This window comes from Tenrec ecaudatus, chromosome 1 (assembly GCF_050624435.1).
Source record: "Tenrec ecaudatus isolate mTenEca1 chromosome 1, mTenEca1.hap1, whole genome shotgun sequence".
In the NCBI taxonomy this organism is placed as follows: domain Eukaryota; kingdom Metazoa; phylum Chordata; class Mammalia; order Afrosoricida; family Tenrecidae; genus Tenrec; species Tenrec ecaudatus.
Window position 1 is genome coordinate 157,850,754 of NC_134530.1, and position 20,146 is coordinate 157,870,899.

The following is a 20,146-nucleotide window of genomic DNA, read 5'->3' on the forward strand; positions in this document are numbered from 1 at the left end:
CCAGCTTGCGTGGCAGGACGAGGGCCTCAGATAAACGGAACACACGGCACCAGACCCAGTGGCGATGGGCAAACTGGACTTTAATTCACTGACTTGGAGCTTGCTCTCTGTCCTGGGCACGAGCCATGGCTATTTACACAGACTCAGTGGACAGTATTTACAGTAGGGTGCTCGGTGCAGCATCATTCTGAATAGGCGGAGAACCGGCAAGGACACACTGGAGAACGGATCTCTGAAATCAAAGTGGAAGCAGAAATCTGTCGGTGTGATTCAAGTGGAGGATCAAGGTCCAATCATAAGTGAGGCAGGTGAGGTAGACGTGAGAGGTGAAGAGGGGGTGCCAGGCAACCTTTGGACAGAGATTGGGGAGAGTCTACTGAAACATCAAGTTTTAAGATTGTGATTAGAATCTACCATAAGCCACCTCTGTGAGAAAACAAAGGCAATTAGGATCTTACAGATCCAACCTTCCCTCACCGCCTCCCCCCCAACAGGACCGGCTGCTGCTGATTAAATTCCTAAACAGGGGATGGAGAAGGCAGATGAGAGATGCATACACAGAGAATCTTAAGTCAAAGAGAGACAGACAATTATAACACAGGAGGAAAAGAACACAAGTTCAGGCAGGGTTGACTATCAGAACCATGTTACTTCAAGAGTCAACTTCTCTCACCTCACCTCACCTCACCTCACCATCCCCAACACGTCTCCCTCCACTTTCCGGTATCTGGATTTCAACTTCGACCGAGGAGCAGAGTTAGAACCAGGCTGGTTGGTACAACAGGGCTCGTCTAAGATGCTCTCTTGCCAATTCCGACCTCCTCCTAACCTTGCACCAGCGTGTCAGGGCTTGAGTCGTAGCCAGGGGCAGATGAGGGTGAGAATGGACAGGATAGAGGACACGAGGCCACAAAGCCCCACAATACCAGGCCCACAGCGCCAGAGGCCTAGTTTGTCCAGCGGAATGAAGACATCACAGGCATTTCTGACCACATCCAGCAGAAGCGGGGGATGACCTCGAAGGACCCGCACCAGGAGCAGGACTCGCAGCCGCAGCTTCACAGCCAGTTGGGGCAGGCCTCCTCCTGGAGCCCCTGGTCCCCGAGGACCCCCAATTTCAATTGCTTCTGGGACTCCTCCCCCAGAACCCTTTGGCCGCCGGATACAAGCTGAAGACTCTTGTTCCATCAGGAGGCGAATCTCATAGGCATCCCGGCTCAAGTTCATGATGAGGGAAAAGAGGTAGTACCTGCGATACACAAGGCACGAGGGTCAGCAAGAGCACATACACTTAAAGCATCCCAATGGAACAGTCTCTTTCCCTTAGTGATAACAGGGACTACACATCGGAACACCAGACGAGAATGCTGTCACCGTCCTTAGAAACGTCCTTCCCCTTGCCTGTGTGGACCTTCTGTTTCTGGTGTAAAATTGGCAAGCATCACTCAATCTTCCAGGACCCGCCTTAACTTTCACTCTCCATTCAACCGCACGTCCGCCTGGCGCTATCCCAATGCCAACTCCTTTGTGAAGAGTAAACTGCCGGGGTTTCAGAGGCCTAAGAGACGTTACAGGCCTGGATGCGTTAGACTGTCTATTCTTTAAGAACAAAGTATATCTATTTTAATCCCCCACCCCCTCAGAGCACTGACAAGAGTCTTCGCTCCAAGACATGTCCTGAATCCAACCACATCTCTCTCTCGCAGTCTGCCATGGTCGCCTCTCGCCGGGACGGCTGCCTCCCCTTGAACTGCTCGCTCTGTGCTGCGCTCTGGATTTTCGCTCCGACTTCGATTATTTAGATAGCCTCAGAATCACGGGATGCAATACCAACATACAGAACAAGGCTGGGGGATTAGGTTGAATTGCCGTAGTCCATGTTAGGTAAAGAAGTATTTTAAAGGGGACAAAAGTGGATCTTAAATGCTTCATTAAGTCTGATGACACCTCCATGTAATGAAGTGTGTCTAAGTCCATCATCAGCGTACGGCTTGGTTTTCAGGCTGAGTGGTTTTGATAGCTGAGCCATTTCACTTACATGGCGGCAAATGCAGAAGCATCCTAAACAGCTCCTGAACGTACACTGCACTCTAAGCTGAAGCTGGTTCTACAGAGTTTCCTTATTCGGCTGGCCTGCCTCCAGGCAGAAGACGAGCTGACCTCTGTGGCTACTCGTCCCCCAACCAACCATCAAATCTTGTACAGTAGCTGGCATACGTGTAAATTACATAATCATGTATCTTCTGATGGTTTTCATCGCTTCCTTCCTAACATATTTAAAATAAAACCTGGACACAGGTTTACAGAGCCCAGCAACACCTGGCCCTTGGCTACCCCTCTAACTCCATCCTGCACCATTCTTCCCCTGAGTTGTGACATGCCAACCACACTGGTGGTCTCTCTGTATTTTCATCCCATCAAGCTTGCTTCTGCCGTAAGATCTTTGCCCAACTACCTGACGTGTTCTCCCCGCTGGACTTTTCACATGGCTGGCTCTTTCTCTTGATATTCAGGTTTGAGTTTAAATTAAGGTGACCAGACATCCCGCTTTTGGCGGGACAGTCCCGATTTTTAACAATTTTCCCGCGTCCCACGGCACTTTAAAAAACTCCTGATTTTGGGGAAAAAATGCATGCCAAGGTCAGGTATACGGTTTTCGGCTGCCATGTGGCTATTTCACTAGGTTATGATTTTTATCAATGGTGTCCCGCTTTACCAATGTTCAACTCTGGTCACCTTAGTTTAAATGCACTTACCCCTTTAAAAGGCTTATTCCTGCCCTCCTCCTTCCCCTAATCTGGTCATTTATTCTCTACCACCTGTCCAATGAGCACTTAGCACTATCTGATATCTTCCTATTCGTGTCCATCTGTCTCCACTTAGTAGAATGTAAGCTCCATGACAGCAAGGGCTGTGTCTGTCTTTCCCACTATGTCCCAGGATCAGGGCTGGTCACATACCAAAACAAATAAACAAAACTCACTGCCTCAGAGTCAATTCTGACTCATAGCAATCCTATAGGTCAGGGAAGAACGGCCCCTGTGAGTTTCCGAGACTGTGACCCTTTACAGGGTCTGGCTGGTGCTTTTGAGCCGAGAGCCTAGCGGCTGGCTGCTCAGTGCGTAACCACTATGCCACCAGGTCTTCCTGCTGGCCACACAGCAGGGGTCAAATCTCTATTTGCAGAATGAAATGAAGAAACCTGAGCTACAGGGTCTTCCACAAGAGACTTGTTTCCTCTCACTCTGGCCAGCCCTATCTCCGCCTCTCATACAAGTTAAGTCATGTTATAGCTGTAGAACCCTGAATACATGAAGAAAAGCAAATTAGAAATAGGAGTAGAAAGGGAACAGGCTTCTAATATGATTTTAAAAATAGCAAGCAGGATCATAGGGGAGGCAAAGAAACAAACATAGATGGTGTGTAAGTAGATGATTAACCTCCAAAAATGTGTTTCTCTCTACTTTCATGGCCACATCCCAAGTCCAAGCCAATGTCACCTTTCGCTTCTATCTCACTTCCCCACCCTAGTCCCACCGCCTGGGCAACACAGGCTCAGGGAAAATAGCGAGGAGCAACAGTCCCGAAAGGGAAAATTCAGGCCTCGAAGCCTGCACCTGCATGTCCATCCAAGCATTGTCCTGTTACATGTATTTCCCCCCACTGCAATCCATTTTCCACATTGCAGTAAGAGAGATAATCTTCAAACACTATTTGAATCGTGTCACATCTCTGCGCAGAACCTTTCAGTAACTTCCCGTTGTATTCAGGATAAAACTTGAGCAAAACAACCTAATCGTTCACCGCCTCAAGGCCCTGTGTGATCTGAGCCATAGCTACCTCTCCAGCTTTGATTTGTGCCCTTGCTATAGATCCAATCGTATGTGTTCTAATTTGTAAATTGTAAAATATGCACTGTAAAAGCTAACCTCAGGTTATAATCCCATTTGGAAAGGCTGTGTTTGTTGTGTTCATGAGGCCTAATTAGTGCAGGGTTATCTCTTGAGTGACCTCTGGTGAAATATAAAGAAATGAAGAAAGCCAGAAGCAGAGATGGAGTAAGCTGAGGTAAGAGAGATGCCAAGACTCACGGTGACCTCCAAGGAGCCAGGAAGCAGAAAGGGGACAGACAAGGACCTTCCATCCCCCAGAGTCAAGAGAGAAGCCTTCCCCTAGAGTTGGCGCTCTGAATTCAGACCTGGAGCCTCCTAAACGGGCAGAGGATAACTTTCTGTTTGCTAAAGGCACACCCTTGGGGCACTTCTGTCACCGTAGCACTAGACAACTAAGACAGGGCTCTGCCGAATATTGCCCACCACACTGGCTTTGTATTTTTCTAACAGCTGAGAAAAATGTCTTGTTCTGCTTTGAAAGAGCTTCTTTGTGCCTCTTTGACGTGGCTAACTTCTACTTAGACCACAAAGAAGAATTCAAAGAATCATTTATATCTTTGCATCTAAATTAGTTCCCCTTGTCATACACTCTGGGATTTACCACAGCTATATCTAAATGCTTATATTGGATTCCTCTACTAGACTGTATGCTTCATGAAAGCAGAAACAATATTATCCTCTGGCTGGAAACAAGCATCTATTTTTTTAAAGGAATGAATAGGAAGTGAGGTGAAGCTGTGGTATAGATAATAGAATTAAAGCCATGTAGCAGCATCTCTGTCATTCATCTATCTGCCCCCACTGGTCATTCTCCAACAGGTTAAGACCTGCATGCACACTGGAGGCCGAGTAATTGAATAAACTTGCATACTCTGGGAAGAGCCGGTGCAGGGTCTTCCTTTCCTAAAAGGCAAATCCTGCACTATAGAGCAGACAAAGTCTTGATGTTGGAAAGGATATCAAACCTGAATGAGCGCTGGGCCCACTTCTCCTGATCCACACGGGGAGCCAGTCCGGACTTCCCAGCCCACAGGACATTGTCACAGGCGAAGTACAGGGCTCTATTGAGGTGACTGACAGTAATGCAGAATCTCAGGACCACATCAGAGAGGTGCACAGCTCGTTTCGCCGACTCGAGGGCGTCTGCTGAGTTACCCAGCCGTAGGACTTTTGAGGTTGCACAAGGAAAAGCAAGGATTTGGAAATAGAGGCCGACAAACAGTGAGATGGAGAGAGAGAGAGAGGAAGCAAGAGTCAAAGTGGAGCAAATGACAGAAACAAAGAAAAAGGAGAAACAGTCCATTATTTTTCAGTTCAGTATTCTGTTTATTCTTGTCCCCGTTTAGTTTTCTCAAATCGACTCCCGTCCTCCCCAATTGTGCATTATTCCCGTGTCCCTCTTGTCTTATCCTGGTCGGGAGTCAGGCAGAGGGAAACTGCTGCGCAGAATGCGGGAGACAAAATGGTGACAAGGAGGGGGCACTCGGAGTGCCCGGCTGGGGGCCCAGGAAATATCGAGGCATCCAAGGAAAGGCAAGTCTACTTACGTTTTCTCCCAAGACTCAAATGACCCTCCAGTTGTCGGATCTGCCTCTGTAGCTCGGGACTGGCCCCACGTCTCTGCAGCGCGTGGCCAAGCAGCGCGCAGGCATACTGAGCAGCCCTGGGGGGGGACAGCAGAGAGGCGGGGAGCTCCCTAACGCGCTCTTCAGGAGCGGTCTGCAAGCCCGCACCTCACCGGGTCTCCCGAGGGCCAGGGGACGGAGACAGGAAGCCCGACAGGGCAGCTCTGCTCGTCCGTACACTCGGGGCCCACCCACCGAAGCTACCGCAGCCAAGGACGGGGAGCCCGCGAGAAGCTGGGAAAAGAGGGACGTGGTCCGGCCGAGGAGGCCAGGAGGGCGAGCGAGCGAGGGCAGCGAGGGGCACACGCAGGCGCGACGTGCTGCGAGCCTGGGGCGGGGTGTGCTTGTGTGGGTACTACGCGGGGACAGCATAGTCCTCGTGGTCCATACGCGACGAGATTGGGCCGAATGGCCCCCAAGGCTGGGCGAGGGCCGCGGAGACGGCGGGGACAGCGGAGGACGGGCAGCGACGCAGGGAGCGCCTCCTCAGTTCTGGGGACAGGGTCCGAGTGGCTAAACACCGCGGGGAGGAAGCCCCACTCTCCCGTCGCCCAGTGAGGAAGCTGCGGTGTCCCCTCTGGCGCACTCATGCCTCAGTTTCCCCATCTTTCGCGGGCACAGAAACGAATCATCTCACGGTCCGTTCAAATCTGAACCTCGCGGTCCGTCCGGGCCCCCGTAGTCCGCGTTGACCCTGGCTGACCCCAGCGGTCGGAACGGACTGGGCCTCGCGAGGGTCTTCCTCTGACGGCGCCCCGCCCCGCCCCGCGCCCCCAGTTCTCCTCGGGCCGCACCTACACAGCCGCTCCCGGGCCTGGCTCTGAGCACTGAAGCGGACCCAGGCGTCCATGACAGCCGCAACCCGGCGCCACTGCCGGCCCCGCCCCGCCCCTCGCCCCGCCCCTCGCCCCGCCCCCGGGCGGCCCGGACGGCGCCTCGCGAGGGACAAACGGCGTCCGACGCGGAAGCGGGTGGAGCCGGTTTCGAAAACGGAAACCTAGGAAGAGAGGCTCTTGTGTCTAGACCTCCAGCTGCGCGAGGCGTTTCTGCGTGTTTCCATCCTAACGTTCCTTCATTAGAAGGTCTCGATGCCCACCGCCTACTTCAGGAGGTGCGTTCCCCTTTAAATCTTCTGGACGGGGCGGGGCCTGCGGTGCTGGGGGCGGGGCCTGCGGTGCTGGGGGCGGGGCGAGCAAGCCCCGCAGCGATCTCGTGGCCTCTTCGGGCCAAGGGGCCGCAGAGCGGGAGGGATGCGCGGGGCCGACCGCCCCCGGCACAGGCCCCGGCTCGCGCGAGGCGGGCTGGCTCCTGGGGCGAAGGTCCCTGATCGTAGGAGCTCGGAGCCTACGGCCCCGTCTATCCCCCGGGAAAGGAGCAGGCCAGCACCGCGTCCCGGGTCCCGCAGGATTCTGAAGCTCGCAGGATGACCTCACCGATGGAGACTCTCCGGAGACCGAGGCTTTAGGGGGCAAGATCCGCCAGAGCCGGCTCCCCATCCTGAAAGGGAGGGCAGAGAATCCCTGCTGGGAGCTAACTGCTTCGCAGCCACGCTTCACTCCGCCCACCTTCTCTGTGCGGCCTCCCTACCATGCCGTCGGGCAACCACACGCCGTGGGGGTCAGCCACAGGGGAGGACATCTGGGCGGGGTCGGGAGTGGAGGTGGAGGGATCCGAGCTACCCACCTTCTCGGCCGCAGCCAAGGTCCGAGTGGGAGTGACCATTGTGCTGTTTGTTTCTTCAGCCGGAGGGAACCTGGCCGTGCTGTGGTCAGTGACGCGGCCGCAACCCAGCCCGGTACGCCCCTCTCCGGTCCGGCGACTTTTCGCCCATTTAGCAGCCGCAGACTTACTGGTCACTTTTGTGGTTATGCCTCTAGATGCCACCTGGAATATCACGGTTCAGTGGCTGGCTGGGGACGTCGCATGCCGGACACTCATGTTCCTGAAACTAATGGCTATGTATGCTGCAGCATTCCTGCCTGTGGTCATTGGGCTTGACCGCCAGGCAGCAGTACTCCACCCGTTTGGACCCCGCTCAGGTGGAAAGAAGCTTCTGGGGGCAGCTTGGGGACTTAGCTTCCTGCTCGCCTTGCCCCAGGTGAGTGAGTCGCCGGGACTGTGGGCTGGGTTGCCCTGGGCATTTTGGTGCACCGCATGACCCTGGGGTGCCAACGGGTGTGGTTGATCCTGCTAACTAGAAATCTTAACAGAGTGCCATCATTTTTGCGAGATCATTCATTGGCTTGTTCATTTGCATCTCTATCTGGAGCTTACCTTTAAAAAGAAGTGCCCATGTCTCTGCCTCTGCCTTGCCTTCAGCTTCACTTTACCACACTTGGTCCTCACCTGTCTTATCCTCTCAAGATCCCCCCCCCCTTCAGGACATCAGGTGGTGAGGAGAAACTGGCAGCAAGGGAAGATACATACGTGTGCTGGTTTGATGAAAAGGCAGTAAATAAGGCAGGGGCTTTAAGCAAAACTTTGTGGTCCTCTCACTGATCCATTAAAAAAAAAAAAGCATCATCATCTCTAGGTAACCCAAGTGCTAAGGATAGAGCAGGATGGAATTGCATTTTCTTCCAGCCCTTGGTTGGAAACCTCTTACTCTTGTGCTATTGGAAGCTGACCGACTCAGGTTAAATGGTTTTTCGAAGAGATATTTTTCTTAACCACTTTAACTTTCCTTTTTCCCCTATCCCAGTCTTCAATGCCCGACCACACAGCCAACCCTCTCTCCCAGGACCCACCTGGTCTTAAACAAAAGAAAATAGTATGAACAAAATGGCCCAAATCCTAAGAGAACTCAAATAATAAACCCATTCAAGAGGTCAATCTTCCTAACTTTCTTCCCCGCCCTCTAACTTTCTAAACGCTCCCAGTCCTCTCTGTGGAGTTGGAGCTGGGGCTTTGTCCTGGTGGCTCACCACGCTCTGTAGAGATGCCCCTCCCATTACAGTGCTCCTGCTTCCCCCAGTTAGCCCTTCCCCCAGGTGGCGCTGCCGGGCAAGCCTGGGACTGCAAACTTACAAAACTGGGGGTTCAGATAGAGGAGGGTCCTTCTTGATCATAATTCTTTTTGAATAAAAGCCAACCTTGCCCATTTTCAAGTAGTGAAATTTTTACTTTGACAAGCAACAAAGTCATGCTTTCAAGAAATGTACGGTCCAAGACAGGAGACAATGAGTAGACAATGACAATGCTGTCGAAGGGTAAAGGTAATCACAAGATGCTAAAGTACAGCCTCGGACATCAGGGGAAACGTCCCAAAGAAGTTAAAATTTGCTTCTTAAAAGATAGGGTTTAGCCAAGTTAAGACAGAAGGAATGCTGGGGAGACTGAGAGCTGGAGCAAAGTGATCGCTGCTTGGTTGGGGCTGTCTAAGGGGTGTGTGTACGTGTGTGAACATGGCCAGTAGGGAGCCTGAAGGGCCCAACCAGCTCAACTCATCTTAAGTTTGCACCTCATCCTGAGGGCAGTGGAGAGGCACGCCAGCGCTTCAAAGGTGAAGCGTGCCGTAATCAGAGGTGGACTTTTTACTTTGGCATTACTCCGGAATCAGTGTCAAAACTGGAAACCTGGGGACCACCTCAACTTGAACACCAGTTCTTCAAATCTCTGTCCTGAAAAGGGGCTCGACTTCTAGAAAAAAGCTAAGTCTACAGCATAACACACGTTTGTTTGTGTTTCTCATAAACATAACAAAAACTCCTCCCTGCAGCATGGGGAGGGGCTGCAGGGAGGGCTAAAGAGGGCAGCATCTCTGCGATGATGGCTTAGGAGTCTCATGCCTGCAAAGAGGCTGAGAAGGGTATCCATTTCGGTCTCCAGAATGCAAATGCTTTATGGATAAATTCAGATTTAAAATTTGATCCTTAAGTCGTCCATATTAGAAAGATTAGCCCAGTTTCAGTTCTAAGACAAATCGAGAGCGCTGCCCCAGCAGTCTGTTGTGCATACGGATCTCCATGAGGCCAGCTGAGAAAGAAGCCTGTGGCCACAGCGCACGAGAACTAGAAGGAAACCGCTGGGCTTCTTACGAGGGTGCCGTTTCAGAATGGACTGGGTATTGGAAGCCGGCTTTTGTTGCATTGTTAGCTTGTTTGACTTAGCTTCTCTCCCCCTCGTGAGCCTTGGCCAAGTCACTTGAAATCCATGGGCCATAAGATGACGGCACAAGAGATGAATTTCATTCTTTCGCTCCGCCGGGCAATCTGACACGAATTGCAATCCCCACTTGCTCCACTGGCAAACCGGGGGTAACAAATATAAAACATGTACAAAGATAATATTTGTGGTTTGGCTACTTTTGGTGCCACATGATCGTCCTTTTGGATAAACCCCACATTCCCCATATGCTCTAACTGTAAAAATAGGAGTCTAAATAAAATGGTGATGCTTTTTTTTTTTTCAAAGTCTGGTGTTATTTGGGGGTAGACAGAAGTGGCTTATTTTTGAGGGCTGCAGTTTCCAAGTGCCAGATAAATTCAAAAAGAAGCTTTGTACAATAACAGGACCGTATAAACAAACAAACAAGGGCAAGGGGAAGTAAGAGAAGGACGTGGACCAAAGAGAGATGCAGAAGCCCTGACTGCTTTTACTTTCATGCTTCTTCTCGTAACCTCTCCAGTGCTTTCAGACGTACCCAGAGATGCGCGATAGGGCCAGAGGAAGGCCTTTACGAGAGACCAGAACCCATGCACTCCGAGTGGTTGGCCGTCACTGCACGTAGTTCATAAAGCCTGCATCTCTATGACTGATAATGTCCACCCCTCCACAAAGCCCTGAGGCCTGCTGAAACCATCTCCCCAAATCTCTTGGCCCCAGGAGCCTGATGGAAAGGAACAAACCTGTTCCAAGGAACAGTGACCAAATCTACGCTATCAGAGCCAACATACTAACCCTGGGCTTGGAACTGAAAAACGCTTTTTGACAAAGACAAAATCCAGTCCTTTACTAAAAGGAGGGAGGCGCAGCCAACAGCACTGGGGAAATGTTAGGCTTTATTATTTCACAGTTCGTCCCTATGAGACTTGTCACATCACGGAGTGGCTACATGATGGCCTGAAACTGTATCAGCACCCATTAAAAAAAATCATTTTATTGGGGGCTCATACAACTCTTATCACAATCCATACATACATCCATTGTGTAAAACACATTTGTACATTCATTGCCCCCATCATTTTCAAAACATTTGCTCTCCACCTAAGCCCCTGGCATCAGCTCATTTCCTCCCTCCCTTCCCACTCCCTCTCCCGCTCCCTCCTGAACCCTTCATAATTTATAAATCATTATTATTTTGTCTTATCTTACACTGACCGATGTCTCCCTTCACCCACTTTTCTGTTGTCCATCCCCCAGGGAGGAGGTTATATGTAGATCCTTGTAATTGGTTCCCCCTTTCCAACCCACCCTCCCTCCATTCTCCTGGTATCGCCACTCTAACCACTGGTCCTGAAGGGTTCATCTGTCCTGGATTCCCTGTGTTTCCAGTTCTATCTGTACCAGTGTACATCCTCTGGTCTAGCCAGATTTTTAAGGTAGAATTGGGATTATGTTAGTATGTAGGTAGGGGGAAGCATTTAGGAACTAGAGGAAAGTTGTATGTTTAATCATTGCTACATTACACTCTGACTGGCTCTTCTCCCTGCAACTCTTCTGTAAGGGAATGTCCATTTACCCACAGATGGGCTTTGGGTCCCCACCCCATACTCCCCCTCATTCATTTTGTTCTTTGATGCCTGATACTTGATCCCATCGACACCTCATGATCACACAGGCTGGTGTGCTTCTTCCATGTGGACTTTGTTGCTTCTGAGCTAGATGGCCGCTTGTTTACCTTCAAGTCTTTAAGACCCCAGATGCTATATCTTTTGGTAGCCGGGCACCATTAGCATCTTCGCCACATTTGCTTATGCACCCATTTGTCTTCAGCGATCATATCATGGAGGTGAGCACCCAGTGATATGGTTTTTTTGTTCTTTGATGCCTGATAACTGATCCCTTCGGCACCTCGTAATCACACAGGCTGGTGTTAGCACCCATTTTATACAAGATGCCCCCACTCCACACACACACACAGAATTCACCATGGACACCAGGAAAACAATTTCAGCAAAAAGTGTTGGTGAGGGGGTGGCATTTCACAAACAGCTGACAGCTCTGTGTTTCGACCTAAAGGAGAGTGAAAAGATTTTCAAGATCCATTGCTAACTTTCGAAAGGTGGTGCCTGGGTGACCCCTGCTCTGCTCCTGGGGGTTTGTGTTAGGTTGGCTGGCAGCAATGCCTAACAGAGGAGGGTAGGGTGAGGGTGAGGGGGCATTTCTCATAGACCTCAACTCCGCTGCAGCTGTTCCTGTTCCACACGGTCCGCCGGGCTGGCCCCGTCCCTTTCACACAGTGCGTCACCAGAGGCAGCTTCCAGGCTCAATGGCAGGAGACCACCTATAACCTCTTCACCTTCTGCTGCCTCTTTCTGCTGCCCCTGACTGCCATGGTCATCTGCTACAGCCGCATTGTCCTCAGTGTGTCCGGTCCCCGGACCAGGAAAAGAAACCACGGTGAGATGCCCTAACCCTCACCCGCATCGCTGGGGCCTCCATCCAGCCTAAGGACCGAGCTCTCTACCTGACAGCTGTCTATCAGTCACTGATCCAAAGAGAAACCACCACCGTACCTACAGCACCTGCTGCTGCAGAGGACTGTTCCTAAGCAGTGCCTTGTCCTCCAGAGCCCACTTAGCTGGCAGGAATCAGGGAGAATGCGGTCTCTGTCTGTTCCTTCACTGTGACACTGTCAAGTAAGAGTAGATTCGGGGACTTCTATACCACGCAGCACGTGAACCAAACCTTTCCCCAGCATGTCGGCCACAACCCCTGTGGGGAGGGGGACCATGGAGACCCAGGTTGGGAAGGGACAGGGGGTCTGCAGCCTTTCTTTTCCAGTGGTGGGGAGGCCCCATCTCGTTGTGTCTGCCCCTCCATCCGCTCATCCTGGGCTCCGTGCACAAGGGGAGGGGCTCTGAACAGGTGCGTCCCTTCGTTGTCTCCATTCCCAGCCCCTGCGGATGGATGTGCACTTCGCCGCTCCTCAGACAACCGCCCTCGTGTCCGCCTGCGGGCCCTGCGACTGGCCCTGCTTGTCTTGCTCACCTTCGTCCTCTGCTGGACCCCCTACTACCTGCTGGGTCTGTGGTACTGGTTCTCCCCCACCATGCTGACAGAGGTGCCCCCCAGCCTGGGCCACATCCTTTTCCTCTTTGGCCTCCTCAACGCACCTCTGGATCCCCTCCTCTACGGGGCCTTCACCCTTGGCTGCCGAAGAGGGCGCCGAGAACTGGCCACAGACTCGTCCAGGGAGGGAGGCTCCGACAGAACGCCCCTCAGACAGCTGGGAGCTCACCTGGAGGCAGGGAGGGCGGGAGAGACCAAAGAGACTTTCCTGTAAGAGAAGGTCTCACTGCCACTCTTGAGTTTTGCATCTAAGCTAAGGTTGTAAGCAGTGTCTTGACTGCCCCCAGCTGGTAGGTGACACGCCAGCCACTGTAGAAGGCCCATGGAATTCAGCCCCTGGGAGGAATATTTTCACAATACCCATATTGCCTTACTGTAAACAGTAATTCACAGCTTCCAGCGCTAATGCAGGACAATTTAAAAAGTAAAAAGCAAACCTGGCGTGTTTATTCACAATTCAAGCGTAAAGTAGATCAAGGGTAAGAGCTTTGAAAGATCAACAGCCCGCTTTCTCCAAGGCTGCACGGTCACGTGGAACCTCTGCAGAGAACACCTGGACAACAGAGGACCGTCAGCGCCTCCTCCGGTCTGGACTCCTGCTGCGTCTCCGGCCACCTCTAGGGAAGGAAACGGAGGGGTCCGTCACAGTGACCTCATACAAGACCCTGTTTGGATCCACTCCCAGCCCCTTCACCAAGAGAGTCCCCCCCTCTGCGCCTCACCTCCTCTTGCTCTTGGGCGGACCCCGAACAAAACACCAGTCCACACTGATGGGCTGTCCCATCAGATCCTGGCCGTTGAGTCCCTCCATGGCAGCCTGGGCCTCCTTGTATGTTTCGTACTCCACTAGCGTATACCCCTGGGGCAGGAGGGGGGGCAGGGAGGGGGTAAAAAGACAGGCATCAAAACCCTATTCTACCAAGAGTTACTGGGGTCCTCTTCTTCATGTCTAAACTGATATTTAAATAGAAATGTGTAACATCTTTCTAAAATGAATCCTGTATACATCATGTATCCATGTGGTCTATACAATGTATATGTTTCTGTCTCTTGCTAGGTTTAACAAAATCAACTTCTAATGTGGCTTTATTTCTATTTTGCTATTGGTCAAGCACAGTAAGCATGCGAAAGCCACGACTACATCTGCCTATGGACAGTGGGGGAGAGAGGTGATGAATTGTCACTGAGGATGCCTTCCGGTACCCTGCATGCCTGCCCGTGACAAGACAGGCCTTGCCGTCTCCTCTTTACCTTCTCTCGCCCATGGGTAGATCCCAAACAAGCAGAACCGCCCAGGCCGATCAGCTGCCCCTCATCTCAGCCTCCCCCTTTCCCCCTTGATGAGTGGATGCCTTTGAAGTGGAGAAGAAGAGGGGTGAGAAGACACAAGTGTTCCACAACAAAGCCCAAGAACAACCTTGCTGTTGACTTGGTTCTCACTCCTCGTGTCCCTGTGTTTCACTCGAGAACAGTGTCCCATGGGGCTTTCTAAGGTGGCTGCCTTCCTATCTGCTTCTTCCCCAGGTCAGTGGATTCCAGCACTGCTTCCTTTCAAGGGAAGGCTGTGCTGTCCCCTGGGCGGTGTGTGCTACCTCTTGGGTCTGGGTGTCTTACTGTCCTCCTGCTGGATGAGCAGGGCTGGAGGCACATGGAGATGGGGAAGCCAAGCAATGCGGAGGTGACATGGGTGGTCCTTTCCTACCCTTCCTGCAAGAACTTTCCTTCTCGGCTGTAATTCAAAGATTAAAAACAAAACAAACAAAAACTCATGGCCGTCAAGTGGAGGCTGACTCATTGCCACCCTCTAGAACAGGGAAGAACTGCCCCTGTGGGTCTTGTATGCTGTAACTCTCTGGAGGAAGTCGAAACCCCCATCTTTCTCTGGTTGAGCGGCTGGTGGTGTCGAACTGCTGACCTTGTCAGTCCCTGGCACCTTCAATGTTCTTTGCTGGCACCGTCGTTCAAACGCACCCATGTGGCTTAGCTCTTCCTTATTCCACGTCCAACTGTCACATGCAAACAGGAGGCAATTCATAATACCACCGCTTGGGTCAGGCACACCTTAACACGCCAAGTGACATCCTTATTTGTCAGCACTTTAAAGAGGTCTTGTGCAGTGAATTTACCCAGTGCATTTGCTCTCTTGACCCCTACTCTCAAGGGCATTGCTTGTAGACTCAGGCAAAATAAGACGTTGACAGCATCAACCTCTGCTGTATTGATGATGATGTGACGATTGAGTTGTGAGTCACACTGAAGGCTGCAATCCTTAATCTATCGCCAAGTGCTTCGAGCACTTCTTCACGTGCAGCAAGTAAGGCGTGTCACCTGAATTGCGTGCGTTAATACGCCGTCCTCAATCCCGGTGCCGTGTTCTTCTTCAACAACCCCGCTTCTCTGATGCTCGATCTGCCCAGCACACAGATGAGGGAATATGGTGAGCGGATACAACCCTGAGACACGCCTTTTCTAATTTTACATTACCAGTATTCCCTTGTTCTGTGTCACTACTGCCTCTTGATCCATGTACGAGTTCTACACGAACATTCTGAAGTGTCCTGAAATTCCCATTCTTCTCAACTTAGCCATAGTTGGTGATGAGCCGCACGGTCAAGTGGCTTAGCAGAGTCAATAAACACACAAGTCACACCTCTCTGGTCGTCTGCTTGAGCCTATATCCATCTGACATCAGCAATGACATCCTTTGTTCCGTGTCCTCATCTGAATCCGACCGGAACCTCTGGCAGCTCCCTGTCAATGTGCAGCTGCGACTGCTGATCTTCAGCAAAATTGTACTTGCGTATGATATTGATGATATTGGTCTACAGTTTGAGTGTTCTTGGGGCCACTCTTTCTTTGGGGGAATCTGTATAAATATGCTTCTCTTCTGGTCACATGGCCAAGTAGCCGTCTTCCAATTTCCTGGCACGGATGAGGGAGAGCGTCCAGCGCTCCGTCTGCTGGTGGGAGCATTTCCGTTGGTGCTCCGTCAACCGCTGGAGCCTTCTTTTTAGCTAATGCTTTCAGTTCGGTTGGCCTTCTGCCTTCAGCATCATTGATTCTTGCCCACATGCTGCCTCCTGACATGGCTGAATGTGAATTAGTTCTAAATCTAGATTTAGGACTATCCTGTAGTGCCCCAAAGATGTCCCTCATGTCCATGAGTTGCCAGTGCTCATGGTCATGCCAAGCCCCAGGCAAGCACTCTAGTTTGTATAGATTTTCCTCCCCTGGACAGCTAATAAAAATGCAATCACACAACATAAAGTGCTTTGCACGTGGCTTCTTTTACTTCACATAAAAAGTTCGAGGTTCATCTGTATTGTAACATTCCTTTTTATTGCCCAATAGTATCCTGTTATATGGAGTTACCACATTTTGTTTCCACTTTCCCCCTTTCTCAATAAATATTTCTATGAGCATTTCTATGTGCTCGAGTCTTTGACTAATCCAAGGGGGTTATCGCCTCCTCCCGTGCCTGTAAGGGCCTGACACACCCCACTGACAAGGGCCATTCTCTCAACTGCAGCGCTGGCCCAGATCCCCACCGCCAGCTATGCCCCGGGCCTCTCTGCCCTCCACTGTCTTTCATTATTTCATTGCCGAGTGGGGTTTTCAGGTGGCCCAGGCAGCAAGTTTGTTCCCAGCGACTTTACTGTCTGTTTTCTCACAGTGCTCCCAGTGCTGCCGCTTTTTAACTCAGCCCCTGAAGCAGAAATCATGGCGGGGTCAGAGAGTTCTGAGGGCAACGCCTGTGAAAGATAAGTAATTGTGCACAGGTTGACATCTGGCTCTACATGTTTTTGTTTTCTTCGCCCTTGTTTGCTCCGGCTGGGGGAGCCCAGTAGTACCACCTGAAGTGGGCACACACAAACTCTGAAGACCCCAGTTGCGGCTCCCAGAAGCAGAATGTAGGACATTGTTTTGTGAATTAAGTTATTTATGCCAAATGACCTGATGTCCCTCCAAAACCATAATTTCAAGATTCTGGCACAGTGATTCACACCGTCCGGGTATTTGGCGATGGCTAAGAAGTTGACATAACTTTACCCTTGTGTGTAGTGCTAAGGTATTTACAGTAGTGAGCTGGCATAATGCAACAACTTCCAAGACAGGCGGTGTCATTTCTTGGAGGGCATTCTGGAAACTCATGGGAGGACAATCTTGTTGTCGCAACTAGCCGCTACTTGGAAGGGGCCCAGAATGCATTGATTGCCCAACATAGTGAATAAGTAATTATCTGTTGTGTTAGTCCATGTGGCAGTTACATAATCTGTCAACTTTTGAAGGGGTGGAGTCTAGCCTGTCAATCAAGTCATAGCCAATGAGGTCTCTGTGTGGGCATGGCCTTTTCCTGAGGATTCTGGGAACTCCTGTCTTCCTCCCTGGAGATGACACACTCTCTCTCGCTGCTTTGTCTTCCTGCTACAAGCCACATGGAGCTACACTGATGGAACCAGAGCCCTGGAGCTGGAGGAGCCACGTGGAGACTCATGCCAGCGATGAGATGCTTCCACCGCCACTGGACCAACTGTGTTAGTCTGGACTGTGTTAGTCCAGGTTGACTAGAGAAACAAATTCTTACACACTCATACGTGTTTAAGAAGGAGCTTTATAGAAAGAGTAATTGCATAATAAGAAATCATCCCAGCCCAGTCCAGATCAAGTCCATGAGTCCAGTATTAGCCCAGATGTCCAATACATGTCTATAAATTCCTCTTCAGACTCACCCAACACATGCAATGACACCAAATGCAGGAAGATTACAAGCCAGTGGGTGGAAGGTCTTGTGGATCCAGTGGTGGTGGAAGCCCCAGGAGTTGTCATCAGGAAGACAAAGCACAGAGAGTGTGTCTGGCCTCCAGTGAGCCATTTAGCACCATCGTGCCTCCAACTGAAGTTACCAAGCTGAGACCTGATTGACAGGCTAGACTCCACCCCTTCCTCAAGTTGACAGTAGACTATGTATCTGCCACATGTGATGTTGTTGTTGTTAGGTGCCATCTAGCTGGCTCTGCCCCATAGTGACCCTGCGCATAACAGAATGAGAGGCTGCGTGATCCTGTGCCCTCCTCACCATGGTTCCTGTGCCCAAGCCCGGTGATGCAGCCACTGTGTCCGTCATCTTGTCGAGGGACTGCCCCTCCCTCACTGCCCTCCACTTTGCCAAGCAAGATGCCCTGCTCCAGGGACTGGCCTCTCCTACAGCAAAGTGCACAAGGTGAAGTTTGTCATCCTTGCCTCGAAGGAGCACTGTGGTCTTGCTTCTTCCAACACAGGTTTGTTTGCCCTTTTAGCAGTCCCTGGCACTTTCGACATTCTTCTCCCGCACCGCAATTCAAATGCACAGATTTTTCTTTGGTCTACCTTATTCAATGTCCAACTTCTACATGGATATGAGGCAATGTTTACATTTCTTCAGCTTTATCCTGAATTTACATATGAACGATTGATGGTCTGTTCCGCAGTTAGCCCCTGGTCTGGTTTCAGCTCCTGATATTGAGCGTCTCCATTGTGTCTTACCACAGATAAAATCTATTGATTTCTGCGTCTTCCATTTGGGGACACTCATGTGTATAGTCGCCTTTTGTGTTGTTGACGAAAGGTATTTGCTATGAACAAAATTCTATGAGGATATTTGATCAGGACTGTGTTAAATTTATGGACCTCTCAGGGTAATGTCTTAGGGTGGTTCTTGAGACAAGCGAAACCAGTGAGGCTTGTAGATACAGACACACCAACCCACCAGCATTGCGTCTCTTCTGACCTTGATGACTAAATAGAGTGTCTGAGGCTGTAGGCTTTGCAGGAGCCGATACTCCACCTTTCTCTTGAGGAAGGACATGGATTCAAACTGCTGACCTGCACTTGACAGCCTTACACATACCCACGGCACGGCCAGTGAGAAGCAGGGGCTACACCAAAGACACGTCCAGCACCTTCTTATACACGTAGAAAAACCAACTCCAGTTTGATATGGGGGTGACAAAACCCCAAACCTGAAACCCATTACTATTCCAGCTCATAGTGACCCAAGAGCACCCAGTAGAATTGCTCTTTAAGATTTCTAAGGCAGAGGACCTGATGCAAAGGGCTTAGGTGGAGAGCAAATACTTTGAGAATGATTGGGGCAGGGAATGTATGAATGTGGTTTATACAATTGGTGTATGTATATGTATGGATGGTGATAAGAGTTGTATGAGCCCCTAATAAAATGTAAAAAAAGAAAATGATTAGGGCAAAGAATGTACAGATGTGCTTTATACAATTGATGTATGTATATGTATGAACTGTGATAAGAGTTGTATGAGCCCCTAATAAAATGTTAAAAAAAAGATGTACTCAAAAAAAAAACACAATGTATGCCCTCTAATGATGCGACAAGGATACCTAAATGATAATTATTTAAAGCGTATTACTTTATTCATTAAAAATTCTATCTGCAAAAAAATATTTCTAAGACTATCATTATTAATCATATTATTTGGGACTCTTAAAGCTCTTATAACAATCCATAAATCGATTGTATCCAGCACACTTGTACACTTGTTGCCATCATCATTTTCAAAACATCTTTCTACTTGAGCCCTTGGTATCAGCTCCTCTTTTCCCCTCCCTCCCCATGAATCCTTGATCAATTATATATTATTATTGCTGTTTCTGTATCTTACCCGTCCACTCTCTCCCTTGGCCCACATTTCTGTTAGTCATGCCCCTGGAGGGAGGGTATCTATCCATCATGTGATGGTTTCCCCTCCCCCCCCCCTGCCTTCATGTTGTCACTGTTCCCACTACTATTCCTGCAGGGTTGATCTGTCCTGGATTCTGTGTGTTGAGAGCTTATCTGTACCAGTGTACGTACTCCGGTCTAGCAGCATCTCTAAGTTAAAACTGAGGTCATGGTAGTGGGGGGGAGGGGGCAGAAAGCATTCAAGAACTAGAGGAATGTTTTGAGTTTCGTTGGTGCTATACTGCACCCTGGCTGAATTGTCCCTTCTGATGACCCTTCGGTCAAGAGATGTCCAATAGGACAGTCAACTTTTTTTTTTTTAAACGTTTTATTAGGGACTCATACAACTCTTATCACAATCCATACATATACATACATCAATTGTGTAAAGCACATCTGTACATTCTTTGCCCTAATCATTTTCTTTTCTTTCTTTTTTTCCCTTTTCTTTTTTTACATTTTATTAGGGACTCATACAACTCTTATCACCATCCATACATATACATATATCAATTGTATAAAGCACATCCATACATTCCCTGCCCCAATCATTCTCAAAGCATTTGCTCTCCACTTAAGCCCCTTGCATCAGGTCCTCTTTTTTATTTCCCCTCCCTCCCCGCTCCCCGCTCCCAATGTGCCCTTGGTAATTTATACATTGTTAT

General features: G+C 50.1%; 2 protein-coding genes across 4 annotated transcripts; one reads left to right on the plus strand and one right to left on the minus strand.

The window, feature by feature from the left end:
- Positions 1-59: 59 nt before the first annotated feature.
- On the minus strand, positions 60-6,397 carry PEX11B (peroxisomal biogenesis factor 11 beta). 2 transcript variants are annotated; one of them, XR_012786459.1, is made up of 5 exons: positions 6,313-6,397; positions 5,441-5,556; positions 4,859-5,060; positions 689-1,249; positions 60-232 (listed from the first exon to the last, which is right to left on the minus strand). XR_012786459.1 is itself a non-coding variant. In XM_075560668.1 (4 exons), exons 1-4 carry the CDS (start codon positions 6,366-6,368, stop codon positions 844-846), a joined length of 780 nt encoding a protein of 259 aa, XP_075416783.1. In that variant the 5' UTR covers positions 6,369-6,397; the 3' UTR covers positions 60-843. The 2 variants fall into 2 exon arrangements, 1 of the variants encoding a protein (XP_075416783.1); XM_075560668.1 differs by having other exon boundaries at positions 60-1,249.
- A 318-nt stretch (positions 6,398-6,715) lies between these two features.
- On the plus strand, positions 6,716-19,136 carry LOC142459245 (gonadotropin-releasing hormone II receptor-like). Of its 2 annotated transcripts, XM_075560656.1 has the most exons (5): positions 6,716-7,135; positions 7,261-7,313; positions 7,396-7,616; positions 11,869-12,079; positions 12,577-19,136. In XM_075560656.1, the coding sequence occupies exons 1-5, from the start codon at positions 7,107-7,109 to the stop codon at positions 12,963-12,965; spliced, it is 903 nt and encodes a 300-aa protein (XP_075416771.1). In that variant the 5' UTR covers positions 6,716-7,106; the 3' UTR covers positions 12,966-19,136. The 2 variants fall into 2 exon arrangements, with proteins under 2 accessions (XP_075416771.1, XP_075416763.1); XM_075560648.1 differs by having other exon boundaries at positions 6,716-7,616.
- The last annotated feature ends 1,010 nt before the right edge of the window (positions 19,137-20,146 follow it).

Excerpts from the sequence above, each read along its gene's own strand:
- LOC142459245 (XM_075560648.1), top strand. The coding sequence starts at position 7,107 with ATGCCGTCGGGCAACCACACGCCGTGGGGGTCAGCCACAGGGGAGGAC. Across the intron at positions 7,617-11,868 it reads TCCTGCTCGCCTTGCCCCAG|CTGTTCCTGTTCCACACGGT; the intron begins GTGAGTGAGTCG and ends ACTCCGCTGCAG. Across the intron at positions 12,080-12,576 it reads GACCAGGAAAAGAAACCACG|CCCCTGCGGATGGATGTGCA; the intron begins GTGAGATGCCCT and ends CTCCATTCCCAG.
- PEX11B (XM_075560668.1), bottom strand. The coding sequence starts at position 6,368 with ATGGACGCCTGGGTCCGCTTCAGTGCTCAGAGCCAGGCCCGGGAGCGG. Across the intron at positions 5,557-6,312 it reads GCCCGGGAGCGGCTGTGTAG|GGCTGCTCAGTATGCCTGCG; the intron begins GTGCGGCCCGAG and ends GTCCCCCCCCAG. Across the intron at positions 5,061-5,440 it reads TTTGAGTCTTGGGAGAAAAC|TCCTACGGCTGGGTAACTCA; the intron begins GTAAGTAGACTT and ends CAACCTCAAAAG.